Source organism: Tachypleus tridentatus, chromosome 6 (genome assembly GCF_004210375.1).
Source record: "Tachypleus tridentatus isolate NWPU-2018 chromosome 6, ASM421037v1, whole genome shotgun sequence".
Classification (NCBI taxonomy): domain Eukaryota; kingdom Metazoa; phylum Arthropoda; class Merostomata; order Xiphosura; family Limulidae; genus Tachypleus; species Tachypleus tridentatus.
In genome coordinates, this window is record NC_134830.1 from 18,604,598 (window position 1) to 18,619,646 (window position 15,049).

The following is a 15,049-nucleotide window of genomic DNA, read 5'->3' on the forward strand; positions in this document are numbered from 1 at the left end:
TTGTAGTAGTGTCTGATAGGATGTTATTCATTTTTTGGATGTATTCATTCGACACGAACAAATTTAAACCTATACACACAAATCCAACAAAGACACACGAGACGCAACTGAACAAATTACTACTACAAATGAAAAAAGCCAACACAATTTCACAAACACTTTATTCCTACCTACGTAAAACCGACTCACGCACACCACAAATATACGGCATCCCCAAACCTCATAAACCAGATTGTCCATTACGACCAATAATGTCCACATATGAATCGTTTAATTACAACCTTGGTAAATACATAGCATGGGCATTCTCCAAATATGTAACATCAGCCAGCTCATTTATCAAAGACTCTTTTAATTTCAAGTCTAATCTAAATCAACTTAATCATAAAGCCTTAATGGCCAGTTTCGATGTTATATCCCTCTTTACAGAAGTTCCAACCACTGAAGCCTGCAAGATAGCCTTAGAACTCTATATCCGAGACCCTAACCCAACTATAGAAATTCCCAGTAACCAGTTAGCAACCTCATAGAATTCACCACGATAAAGACAAACTTCATGTTCAACAACCAAAACTATATACAAACAAACGGCCTAAGCATGGGCAACCAGTATCACCAGTTCTAGCCAATATTTTTTATGACACAAGTTGAAACACAAGCAATTAACACAGCATTACATCCACCACTATACTGGTATAGATATGTAGATGACACGGTTGCGGGATTCAAATCTACAGAACACATACTTAATTTTTCAATCACATTAACTCTATACATCCCAACATCAACTTCACATGTGAACAGGAAGAAAACAATCAAATATCATTTCTTAACCTCAAAATTACAAGAACTGATACACAATTTCAAACAGAAATCCACCGAAAAATCACCCATACTGGACTATACATTCCTTGGGACTCAGCACATGAAACAAAACAAAACTCAACATACTAAGAAACCAAATAAACACAGCCATAAAACTATGCTCACCAGATAAAATTAACGATGAATTAGACGGTAGGTGGTGATGACTAGCTGCCTTCCCTCTAGTCTTACACTGCAAAATTAGGGACAGCTAGCGCAGATAGCCCTCGAATAGCTTTGCGCGAAATTCAAAAACAAACAACAATATTCGTAGATACCCTAATACTTTCATAAACCACATATTATTGATTTTTGCTCTCTAAATTTGTACAAAATTCTCGAGGATAATTCTCTATCCACTCATTCTTGATGTGGATAGGCCATCAATGAATCATTCACCGAGCTCTGAGGATCAGAAAACGTGATCACATTTTACTGTTCCACCCATTGAACACAGAAGCTGTACAATGAAGAAATAGCTGCTTCCAGTGGTTAATTTTGTGAATCAATATTACCACTACTTGTATGATAGGAAGTTTACCATCTGAGTGAACCATACTTTGCTGAAGTAGTTAGTAAGCTTTAAAAATCTGGAAGGAATGATAGTACTTTGAATAACAATGATGTAAGAATATTGTTGTTATAGTTATCTATGGAATGTGCTGACCCTCGGCACTGTGTTAAGAGTTGAAACAACAACTGCAAACTACGAAGTGGGTAAATGAATGATGAAGATAATGTTCAATGAGCTCTGAAATTGGCAACTGAAGAATGTTCATTTAGTGTGGCTACTCTACGCTATTCAGAAAGATCAAGTCCGACCAGGACTAGTAGAGGAGCATAGCATGGAGGTAAATAACCTGTGTCATCTATTTGAGTAGTTAATTTAATCGAAGTCAGCTTGACTGTATAGGATCTAAGCAGTCTCGACCATAGTCTTGTTAACACTATAACTAGAGTACTGTCTATGTATTAGTTAGACAACAGGCTAGGGATGACCCCGGTTGGAGAGTGTGCTGTGTGTTCTTATTGACCATTAGGGGCGACAAAAGATAACACAGCTATAGGTAGCCGGTTGAATAAAAACCCAGGCTTCTAAAATCTTTAGGTTTTCTGTTCTATGTACTTGGTTAAATCTTTAACTATTAAGCTTTGCACTTTAGCTCATTGATGAAAATATTTTGCTTTCTATGCATCGAGCTTTGAAGAGCTTACTAAACCACTGAATATATTCCTCAAACAGTTATTGTCAATAATAGGAAGCTTCCATCTCGAGGGCTGGACCTTCTGGAGATTTGCATAAAACGAATCTAACCAGAGTATCTGAGATACTATTGATAAAATGACCTAAGTGAAACACCCCAAAAGAACTGAGTATATAGATCCCTTCCTGGCCATTTGAGGTGACTATAAACTGGTCCACGTTAGAGCAAATTCCAGCTTCAAGTGCTATTGCCAGGAGATGGCAGCTAAAATGGGATGGAAAGCTGTTAAAGTGTAGTGCCATTCTGACTAGATACAAGATAGGATAACTGAATCTATACAGAACCTGCCAAGGGCCCAAGTCAATCTCATGGCATCTATGGCCACCAGTCAAAAATTCAACAGTGACATTGGAAGCTCTGTTGGCAAGGTAAATGTTCAATCATCTTCTTGAGTGAGTGTATATTTTGTATACAGATATAAGTTATTACAGTTCAATGTGTATAATCTGTATTTTATAACTTAGAGTGTCCTCTGCTTTCTACATTCACAAGTGCATATAGAAGGCAGGGGTTTAGTTTTTTATTGAATATAAGTATGTGGTATTTTAGTAAAATATGTTTCACTCTTTCACACATGTCAACATAAGCGTAGTTTCCGGAAACGGGCATATCCCATCCACTTTTTGAAGCGTGAGAAATTGATTCCCTACTTTTTTAAAGATGTAAATGTGTTATTTTTGGCTATTTTCCTCTCAACCAAAATTTGATATATCCTTAAACACAAAAAAACATTGATCAACTACATACAAAACAATATTACTTATAGATTACGAATTTACTTAACCATTAATTGCTTTGTTTGGAAAAAATGCCCCACATCCATTTTGTTACTCTTTACTATTTCTGACATAGTTGGCGGTCACTTCTGTAAACTAAAAGTACACATTTAATTTCTAAGGTGGTTAATTCTTGGTCCACGTAACACTATCTTGGCGTCCTAGTAAAATGCTGTGGTATGTGTACAATGTAACCATTTATTTATACGCCTATATTTCTACTTTCGTAATCTAATTTATAAATATTAAACACAGTTTACATTTTGAATCTTTTTAACATCTTGATAAAGTGAAAAAACGATATTTAAATACATCAAATTAATTTATTAAACAAGAATAATTGTATATGTAGTTAAAAAATTCAAAAACGTTTGCAATCTGAACCTATATGTTTTCTGAAGAAACGGAAAAAATAAAGGGTCCTTATGGAGGATATCGACGATATTAATACATTACTCTTTCAAAATAGGTAGCTAAATGATTTCCTAATTTGTCAAAACAACGCCGTTACTTTACCAACTTTCATATTAGCATCATGAAAAACATATGTGAGTGTGAATGCTATGAACTGTTTAATCTCAGTTTGTTTTTGGTTTTGAATTTCACGTGAAGCTACACGAGGGCTATCTACGCTAGCCGTCCTTAATTTTGCAGCTTCCCTAGAGGGAAGACAGCTAGTCATCACCATCCACCGTCAACTCTTGGACTACTCTTTTACCAACGAATAGTGGGATTGATTGTAACATTATAATACCCACACGGCTGAAAGGGCGAGCATGTTTGGTGCGACCGGGATTCGAACCAGCGACCCTCAGATTACGAGTCAAACGCCTTAACCCACCTGGCCATGCCGTGCCTTAGTCTTGGAACTAAACAATTTCACCAATCTCCTAGGTTTTTAGGTTGTCCGAATTTCTGATTGCATTTACATTTCGACTCATCCTATTTTAACATGTTCGTTCCGCTTTTTCCATATTATGCAAATAATTTCAGTAATAAAACTCCAAAATTCAAGAAAGAAAAGTACATAATTTAAGTAGTAAAATGCATGGAAATATTTCCTCTGTACAACAAACTGGAACAATATGATTTTGACAATAACTTCCTGAATTTATATCTTTACACTTTTATTCTTTTATGTCAAATATGTTTTCAAACCACTTTTTACAATTAGATCCTTTTGTCCATTCATGCAATATTTAGGATTTAGTATCGTTTGTTTGTATTGTTTTTGAATTTCGCACAAAGCTACTCGAGGGCTATCTGTGCTAGCCGTCCCTAATTTAGCAGTGTAAGACTAGAGGGAAGGCAGTTAGTCATCACCACCCACCGCCAACTCTTGGGCTACTCTTTTACCAACGAATAGTGGGATATTTAAATAATCATATTTTATGTAGTAAGTTTGAAGTTTTATACTTATATAGCTAGTTTGGTAGTTAAATATCAATCTCTATAAGTCTGTTTTGTCTTGTAGCTTAGATGCTATTCGTGTTTAAAAATGACGTAAATTTGATGTGATCCTTTGCTATGTTATAAGATCAAATGTTACTGATTACAAAATTAAATTTACTCGTAGCTTGATGGCAGTCTTGAAACAAATGATATGTGAGCATACTGTATGTTTTCTACCTGCTTCAGTGATACAGAATTTGTATAAAACTTATTTGTTTAGTTTCTCTGCAGTTTTAGCATATGCACATAGTCCAGAAAGTAGATGAGATTATGTCACCTCAGTTACTTTTTTCTCTGTAACAGATAACGCCTGTTACCCCGAAAAGAATGTTACAATAACACTGCATCTAGGTTGAAAGGAGTAGCATTTTAATATTCTTTCGCTTCCCAAACTGATGTTACCCAAATGTAACAGTTCACTAATTTTGTGAAAGAACAAAGGTTGTGAGGTTACACTATTTAATGATCAAATAAGCCTAACTTATTTGTTGAATTCAGTTGTGCTTTCGTAGTTCAGCCCTATTTTGAGTTTTAGAGTAAAGACTTATTTTAAGATCATGTTTAGTTTGACAGAGATTTATTCTAGGAGAAAGCAAGCTGTGTAGCTAAGAACAGTCCAGTGAAAGTGACTTTAATAATGTCTGTCCAAGTACTTTCATTGTGTTGTCTTTTGCTTGTTTCATAATAAAAATTGTATTAATTTCTAATAAATTTGTTCAGTTCTATTATATCACACATGTTAGAAAAACTTATCAGATTCAGAATTTTATTTGTTCCTATGCAAAAAATTTCATTTGAACAGAACTTTTGGATACCCATAAAATTATCTGAAAATTTACACTTCTCCTAAAATTGAATACATAAAAAAAACCAAGTAACAGGGTTATTGATGTTAGATATTTCAAAACACAATTCAATAACTCAAATAATTTTTTGGATAAATAAAATAATATTTTGTCCATTTTGTACTATAATAATTATCATTCAACATTGCTTAATACATTAGCAATGCTTATAGAAAAGTGGAAAAGTTTAAAACCATTTTGATTAAACTCTTTAAGTGACACTATGAAAATATCAATAAAAAACGTCTTCAAAATTTATGTAAATTTGTACTTCTCCAAATATACTATCTCTTTCAACCAAAAATATAACAATTTAGCCCAAAAAACATTTGACAAAGTAATCACACATATATTCTAAGCTTATTTAGTGATCCAATAAAAATATGGGTTACACAATTTAAATTGGAAAAATCCTGATTAAAATCAATTTTTATTGTTGGTTTTAATTTAATAATTAAGAGATACTAGCATGCAAAAGAGGTAACAAGATGTTTTTAGTATTTGATAAAAATCAAAATATAAAGCTTTTACTCAAAATATACAAAACTATCAAAAATCACCAAATATGCACTCCATTATTAAAATACATATATAAATTCACACCTCTGATTTTTATTCACTTAACAGAGTTGTATTAAAAGTATCTCATAATTCACTAAACATTAAGCTTTAAGGTGGATACAAGTTTTATATGAAAGTATTATGATTCTATTACATTTTTGTTGCTATCTTAAGTTGACTAGAACTTTTTTTCTACAAGTTATGAACTTATTGTGAGAGATATTTCTCTCTTGCATGTATTTCTGTTGTTTTATATGAACAGCTATTATTTTCAGTACTTCTAAGAATCAATAATTAGAGTTGTGGATTTAAACCAAACTGTTCTCTACAATGCTTTTTTATAACTAAAAAAAGTTATAAAAGCTGCCAGTCTTATTGAGGTAGCTTTTCATCATTATGAATAAGTCTAGGGTTTTTATTAAAAGATGAAATGGATAATACTTAGATTAGCTTTCTTATACTTGCTTTATAAACAACCAGAAATACAACACTAATATTCCAACTCAGATTCATAATTATACAATGCAATAGTTTAACAACTATATATTATGAAAGAAATGATATTGGAACTTTTAATATATTAATTAATGAATCTTAGGAACAGTGCTAAAAAGTATGTCAAAAACAGAAACAAAATATATTTAGAAAAAATTACAATTTATGTTTTGAACCTTTCCCAGCATTGGATTTATTTTGGATATTACAAGTGACTGGTTAGTGATTAAATAAAAGCTCATTCTCTGATATAGTAGATTTAACATTATTTTCATCATGAAAAAAACATTTAATGCTGTAAAAATTAAACCTTATTTTTGTGGTTAAGAAATAAGTTCTAGATTTAGAACAATACAATTTTATTTATGGATTCCACATTGTAAAAAAAAACAAACGGGAAAAATCTTTCAAATACAGAATATATAAAAGTTTAGATCACCAACTGTGGAATCTTCCTAAAACCAGCATAACTAAAGTATTAGGGAGGTAACTAGTTTCTTATTATGGTTTGATTAATCAACTTAAATGTCACTTTCATGACTAATTCAGAACATCTGCAACAATTTTTTCATCTAAAACAAAAATTAATGAAACTATTTCATCCTTTTGGATACTTACATAAATTTCTGATTCAAGTTTTCTTTGGAAAGCAAAAAATTTATCTTTGTAAATTTAGAGCTTTCAAAAAGTTTAAATAACTGTTCAAAGATATTGAACTTGAACTCTGGCAAAGTTTTAATTTTTTTAAGCTAGTTTCACAGCATAATTAAAGCTTGTCTGTTACAATTTTATAAAAAAAATCCAGATTGTTTGAATATTAATATCATATCAGATCCTTTGACTAGCAGTAGCTTAAATTCAGCAATACAAGCTGACTAGAAAATAAAAAATAAGGTCTATACATTATTACATGTATTTCAGACAAGAAAAATCAGTCCTAAAAGACTTGTTTCTTAACAACATAAACAATATTATATGATTCTAATTTTTCTTAGTTTTTCTCATATATTTTAAGCATTTTATGTGAATTTTACTTTTTCCATTGTTTTCAAGTGTCCATACAGAGTTCAAGATTTACTTTATAAAACAATAAGAGTGCAAATTACTTTTAAAAGGTTTTACAGACCATTTGTTTTAAATTAAGCACTAAGCTACACAATAGACAATGTTTTCTGCCCACCATGGGAATTGGAACCCGATTTCTAGCAGCACGAGTTTGCAGACTTACCACTGTGCTACTGGGGGCTTCACAGACTACATAAACAAGTTAGAATTGTTGGTAGGAATATCCATCTCCTGGTATTCTTATGTGCAACAATATGAAAGTATATGCGCATTGAAAATTAAATGAAAAGGTTTAACACAAATTTTGTAATTATCAGTTTTAAGAGAACAGAACTTTCTGTTTGTTGTTTTTAAGTACAAAGCTACACAAAGTTTCTATAGTGTATTTGTCACAGGTATCAACTCATAGTTTGTACTGTTATAATTCCTCAGCTTATGAGTGAACTACTGGGGAGAGGGGGCTAGAATTTTCTAAATAATAGAAGTTTGCTATCATTTTATCATGATGCAAACTGTGGCACAGATTATTTTACTGTGTAAGTGATTTTGATATATATTACTCAAGTATAAGTAGAGATAAGCTGCACTACTTTAGTTTCATTACATCTACTTCATAAAACATTATTTATCAGTATTTGAGAATAGTGTGATAAAAAGTTTTTAATCATTTGTGGTAAAATACCATCTGGGTCATTCCATGTCAGATCATCCAGATTTTGGAAAATATTCCAGGTGACCCCCTAAGAATGCCTTGAAAAAATTCACATGTGCTCATCTACCCATATAATGAAAAATTACCAAAAATTAGATCAATATCTCTAATAGTTTCTCATTTACAGCCCTGTAGAATTTAGTTAATTTGTTTTTTTTTTTTTTTTGGGCAACTTTGGCTGCTAAGACTTAATATGATACAAAGCTGAATTTTGTTTTCAAATTTCCTATAACATATCAGTTGATAAGTCAGCAATTGTTGTAATTAAAAGTCTATTAGATCTCCTGTAAAAAAATGTAGTTGCATGCAACTTTCTATGATTTTGCTAAAAATAGCCCTACTTCAGGCCACAGTTTGACCATGTCACCAGTTATTCAGCCTTTTCAAATTTTTACCATATATTCTTACATTTCTGAATATGATTAAAAAAAATCAGGATGGTGTTCAACCTACTTTTTGAATTCAATTCAGGTGTGTTACTGTGTGCATTGTTTACTTGACAAAAACAACTTCAATTCAGGTGTGTTACTGTGTGCAAATATATACATACAAATTTGAAATAATTTATGAATCCCATTGAAATATTCTAATCAGCCTTTACCATATATTCTTACATCTCTGAACGTGATCTTAAAAAAATTCAAGGTTGAATAAAATAATAAATTATCAAATTGTAAGTGTCTCTGATATGTACCACTGGACAAAGGACCACATTCAGGGCATTCAGTTCTTTCTTGTCAATCAGGAATTAGTCCTGCAGAATTGTGTAAAGTTTGATCTACTTGAGCACTATGAAAAACACAAAACTGTGTCAGGTATTAAGTCACATCATAGCTTTATTCTACCAACAACTTGTATATGAGAAGGTTATCAGATGATGATGTGTACACAGTTGTAACTGTTGGTAGTAACAGTGAAAGTGATGCTGCAGCAGCTTAAATAGAGTCTAATGATAGCAATGACAATTATCAGCCAGGGAAATATGTGGCATGCTTATACGATCATGAATGAAATGTGGAAAACATAAACGATAGATCAGAAGAACATTCCGATGTGTTGGTGTCATTTATGAAGAAATCAAGAAACGAACTGTTCTCGTGGCCTGCAAGGTCACGTAAAGATGAAAGCTGGATTCCTTTCCAACATATTCTTTGTCTGATAAGTGCACCTACCGTACAAGGCAGTAGTGCTCGCCACTATGTTCTAAGTCAAAGTGATCTCAACATAATCAAACTCGAATTTCAGAAATTTTTTCAAGCTGTCTGAACAAAGCAATGTTTATTTGATGTTGTTAAGGCTAATTTATTGCCAAAGCAGTTTTTGAAACATTTCATTGTGCTTTTTGTGTCTTATTTACCTTTGTATTTATTGTATTATGAATCTTAAACTCAGCCATATCTGCATAACTGTAATGCATATTTGCATTGCCATGTGATCTAACTAGTTATGCCAATAAACTTGTTCAAAAATGAATTAATTCTTTCTTGTGTTTCTTACAACTTCATTATTTAACATTGTGAAAGGCTGGTTAGAATATTTCAGTGGGATTCATAAAATTCTGACAGGTATTTTTCAAATTTGTATGGATATATTTGCACACAGTAACACACCTGAACTGAATTTTTTTAAAATAAAAAAAATGTATGGTCAGAGGATACTTTAAAAAATTATAACTTAAAAAGTAGGTTGAACACCATGCTGATTTTTTTATCATATTCAGAGATGTAAGAATACATGGTAAAAATTTGAAAAGGCTGAATAACTGGTGACATGGTCAAACTGTGGCCTGAAGTAGGGTTATATTTAGCTAAATCATACAAAGTTGCATACAGTTACATTTTTTACAGAAGATCTAATAGACTTTTAATTACAACAATTGCTGATTTATCAACTAATATGTTATAGGAAATTCGAAAACAAAATTCAGCTTTGTATCATGTTAAGTCTAAGAGCTATGGCTTATCACATAAACCAATGGTTTTTACAATTGTGGGTTTTAAGGTAATTTTACTGCCTCACTATGCAAATCCTAAGAGAGATAAACTTGGCTTGAGACCATTTTTGAATTTTGTGAAATTAATTCAGTCGGTGTAACAAATTTCAGCCTTTTACCACCACTACTCTTGCAGCTTTAAGCAGCCAAAGTTGCCCAAAAATAAAAAAAGAAATTAACTAAATTCTACAGGGCTGTAAATGAGAAACTATTAGAGATATTGATCTAATCTTTGGCGATTTTTCATCATATGGGTAGATGAGCACATGTGAATTTTTTCAAGGCATTCTGTAGGGTCACCTGCAGCCCCCTAGATGATTTGTCATGGAATGACCCATCTACAGTTAGGTTTTAAAAAAATATGTGCAATCATTCAAAATCATACAAGTAAAAAAAAAATTCTATTTAGGAACTTTTTTTTTTTAATTATATAATCTTTGCCAGTCCTTACCAAGGTATATCTAAGTTTACCTAGAATTAACATGAGAAATTATCACTACAAGTTTCCTGTTTTTTCCTACCTTTGTGTGCCATAGGTAACTAAGGTAATTTTGGATGTAAAAAAAGAAAGAAACAGACAATTCTGCTTCAGAATATTAAAAAGTACTTTATAGATAAATGTCAAATAATGGTATTTATCCTAAACCTGAAAAAAATTCATTCTCACCCAACATAAAACAATACAAGCTTTATTATTGTCAACAAAAAAACTTGTCAGAATGCTATATTTACTCCTTCAAGTAATTAACCCCAAACTAAAAGTCATCCCCGCAAAATGTGTTTGTACGTGATGGGAGTGAGAAGTTACATTTTTTAAACTTCCCAACATATGTTTAATTTCTATGTATCCGAAATTTATAATGAAAAAAAAGTTAATCAACTGACTTAAGTTACATACAGTGTACATAATATTACAGCTATTGCAAATGACCATAAACAATGGATGAACTGACATATAACACAGAAAAATTAATAATGACTGAAAGGAAAATAACATGAAATTGTTCATGAGGTATGTATTTATCCTTCTAAAAAAGGTTTTAATATTATTTTCAAAACACAATCTCATACAATATAATAATTGCCTGTTCACATCCCCATTACCCGTGACCAAAACATTAGACTATCCACGTTGATGGTTTTGTATACACATTTAATGCATACTATACATTACGTTCATTGCCACCAAAATAAGTCAACTACCTTCACTGTCAAAATTTGAGTCTTCTGAATAGTACATATTCTGTGTAACAGCATTTAGCTGTAAAACTGGACATAACACTCAGCTTCGATACAGAGCCCTTATAACAAATTGATATAATTCAATATTTACATAAAGAAATCTACAAACCAAGATTTCTTTGAAACTGTTTCAAATATTCTTCAGAAGTTAATGAATAAAAATTCATTACTTAATACACATAGACATTCTAAAATCCTTAAAATGATAATTTTATCATCACTGGATATGACAGATGTAGTATGGTTGACATATATTTTTCTTTACTTTCACTCACAACTTGTTATAAATTTATAAAAAATACACTCCATCAGTGTATGTACAATTAGGTCCTCTAGCGCAACAATGAGCTTTATTGTAAGTTAAAATTAAGCTTAACTGACACGATATATTTATTTCACAGATATGCTTTTCCTTTGGTAAAATGTTATTGTTCATTGATAGTAGTAAAAGGTTTTACGCTCTGTAGCTATTATACTTAGCTTGCAACGCTTCCAGTTCAATGTGAGCCATTTCATCCTAAAGGAAAAACAATCCTCATTTAATACACTTATAATTTTTGTGTTTTTAGCCAGTAGACTGCCTAGCTGGATATACATACAATATTATGAAGAAATACAATTAGGACACATATTTTGTTATATTTTTCATTAAACCTTTCAAATAACATGAATGCTTTTACAACTTTTACCTTGTAGCTTAGAAAAAAAGAAATACAAGGCTTGCTTTATGCTATGCTAAAATAACTTTGAATATGCAAATTAGCAAATCGTGTAAAAATGACTGCTGTTATAAAGTTGCAGTGAAACAGAATATATCAGGACCATATCTTGATATTATTTGGCATTTCATACATAGTGTAACACCACCAAAAGTGATTTTTTTTGATTTGGGAATGGTATGTACCAGCCCTTTTCAACTCAAAACATTCATATATATTCAAATTACACAGATGTGTTAAGATCATAAATTTAGAGTTTTCAAGATAGGAATGATTTTTGTACTTAATGTCAATAGAAAATAAAAGAATATGGATCTACTTGCTACATGAGGAACATCCAGGAAAAAGACCCAAGACTTTTGTTTAACCCTTTCACAACGGACAGTATACACAAGTTCATATATACATTTGTACACATTACTTACTTATACTACAACTTTTGATGTAGCACGTGTATCTCAACAAAATTTGGTAGTCTTGTAGTAAAGATTACATGTTTTTTGTTCATAAAAAATCAGATATTTTAACGACATATTTTTACTAAAGTATTTTTTGTGAAAATATTGACTCTATTTCATTACTAGTCTGGGTGCAAAATTATTTTGTGTTATGATTACAAAACTATTTTGTGTCCCAAAAAAAAGCCCAAATATTATTTGTGCAATCTCCTAAACCTTTATTTATTGTTCTATATTTTCTTAAAATACAGAACAATAAATAAAGAAAACAATTATTTCTTCTAGTTACAACTCTGAACACACTTGTTAAGCCTTTTAAAATTTCACGTGAAGAATAAAAACAAAATATTTTTTTTAGATTATATGTACACACATAAACAGTTGAAAAACAAACAACAAACATAAATTACTATATCAAGACCACAGAATTCCACTATAATTTATCAAGCTTAGTTGCTATGTTCTATTTAGGTCTAAAAAAGAAAATGAAACTTGGAGCAGACTAAAGACACAATCTATCTCCTTGAAATCTTGGTTTGAAAGGATTTGGTAACCTTTTAACAGATAGAAATGGCTGAGAAAACCACTGGGCAAAGATTCTAAGCTGTTGACTGGTTATTCACATGTCATATATTTAAGTAAGTACATATAATGGACCATTTCCAAAAATGGCAAGAGGTGACCAGGGCTACTGTCTTGAATTCAGAACATAAGCCATATCTCAGCAAAATCAAAATATAGGTTTTCATTTTATATTCTAGCTTGTCAATATTGATAATTGAGTTCCTAATTCATACAATACTACATACTTTGTATTTTGACATCACAAACATCTAATTTTAACCAGTGCTGCATTCAACATACCATGTGACTTAAAAAAAGTAAATATTAAAAGAATTATTATTATGTATTAATGTTAATATATATACACACACACACACACACAATTAATATTATATATGAAAGTTTAAATTATAATCTACAGTTTTATATCAAACTTATTGACATAAATTCATAAAATAGTAATCAAATAAAATTTTAAATACAAGTAAAAAAACACAATGACATGACCCTTGACCTGCCATAAAAGTGTTAGATGATATAACAGTCTTGGTAAGCAAAGTATAATAAGATGTATCAGGTGAGAATCCATGAACACAAAAGTGGTGGCAAAAGCCAACCACATGCTTCAGAAAACAAAACAAAATATAATCATAAAGTATCTCCACCTGAAAAAGCAACTCAAGTCACATGTACACAAACTACTTCCACAACATGACTGTTACATCACTGCATACCTCAAAGAGCCAGAGAATGAAAAGAGGCTTTTATTTTATTTCATAAGGAAACATACAGCTTAGGTCATCAGATACAGCACCTATGACTTTCTGTGCAATCAAATAGCTGAAAGGAGCACTAGAAAAATATTTTCCTCATATGTTAGATGGATTATGGAATGCATATAGGGAAGGGTGGGATATTTTAGATATAAAAGCTTTATGATGGCATCTTTTTTCAATGGAAATTATGCTGAAGGTTGTTCAAATATGGAGTTATGGATTATGACAATACAGTATGGCTTCAAAATTGTTTTAATATAACATTCAACATGCCATACAGTTAAAAAGTAACTTTAATCACAAGCATCATGAAAATCAAGATTAATTAACTGGTCTTATGTAAATACAAGCTTCTGATAATTTAATTACCTAACCTACATATACATATCTTTTGTAGGTCGAAACAAAGAAAATATCTGCACAGGGTAATGAAATATATACGTGTGTGTGTGTGTGTATGTTTAATTGATATTATTTTTCCCCACTTCACACACGCAATGTTAAAAACTGCTTTTTTCAAGTAACAAAACACAAATATTCATAATTTAAATGTTAAGAGTTTTAAGCTTCACAGTTTTCTTCATAAAATAATTAAAAGCAGCAGCTTATCTATTTTTTTTATTTCAATTTGTTTCTAGTTGTGTAAGCTATATAACAGTTTGTAGGTTTTGCTGTAGACATTCTTTGTTAATCAATCATGGATTCCCCAATTTCAATTTTTAAGTATCTGCTTTTGTTTTACCACATGTACTTAAGAGCTGTTCGATACCATTTTTGTTGGTCTATCTTCACGTGTGCCCACCATAGATACCAAAACCTGATTCTTAGCATTATAAGTCTATAAATGTATTCTGCTGACAAAGAAAATCTCTTACAGCAATATTAAAGCTAACCTTTAGAGAAGACACCATTTAAAAGCCTACTGTTTAACTACAACTTTACTGTTCCTATGAAATAGAGTCTAATGTTATTGTTATGTCACAATGTTTCCTGTAATAGTAAAAATTATCTATTAACAAACCAGGGAATGGATTCCTTAACACAAGCGAAGTTGACTTCACTATCATATCTGAAAATTTTTAAAACCTTACAAAGACATATAAAATATTCCAATTGTTAAAGAATAATATAAGTTCAAGGAAATTGTAAGTATATACTTACATCATCACTTAAAACTTTCAGTTCTACAGCTTTATCAATCCATTCCATAGCACTAGTATAGTTACCTTCTCCAATAAATGTCTATTAATTGAGAATTATAC

At 31.1% G+C, this 15,049-nt stretch overlaps 1 protein-coding gene across 3 annotated transcripts in view; it reads right to left on the reverse strand.

Annotated features, from left to right (window-relative positions):
• Positions 1-10,700: 10,700 nt before the first annotated feature.
• Positions 10,701-15,049, reverse strand: part of LOC143252030 (regulator of microtubule dynamics protein 1-like) — a 43,477-nt gene continuing 39,128 nt past the window's right edge. For 2 of the 3 annotated variants that reach the window (XM_076503565.1, XM_076503564.1), the window contains 2 exons: positions 14,949-15,029; positions 10,701-11,787 (listed from right to left, as the gene is read on the reverse strand). In XM_076503565.1, the coding sequence (XP_076359680.1) occupies positions 11,725-11,787; positions 14,949-15,029 (144 nt within the window). In that variant the 3' untranslated portion in view covers positions 10,701-11,724. The remainder of the gene's footprint in view (positions 11,788-14,948; positions 15,030-15,049) is intronic. The other variant, XM_076503566.1, reaches the window with a different exon arrangement.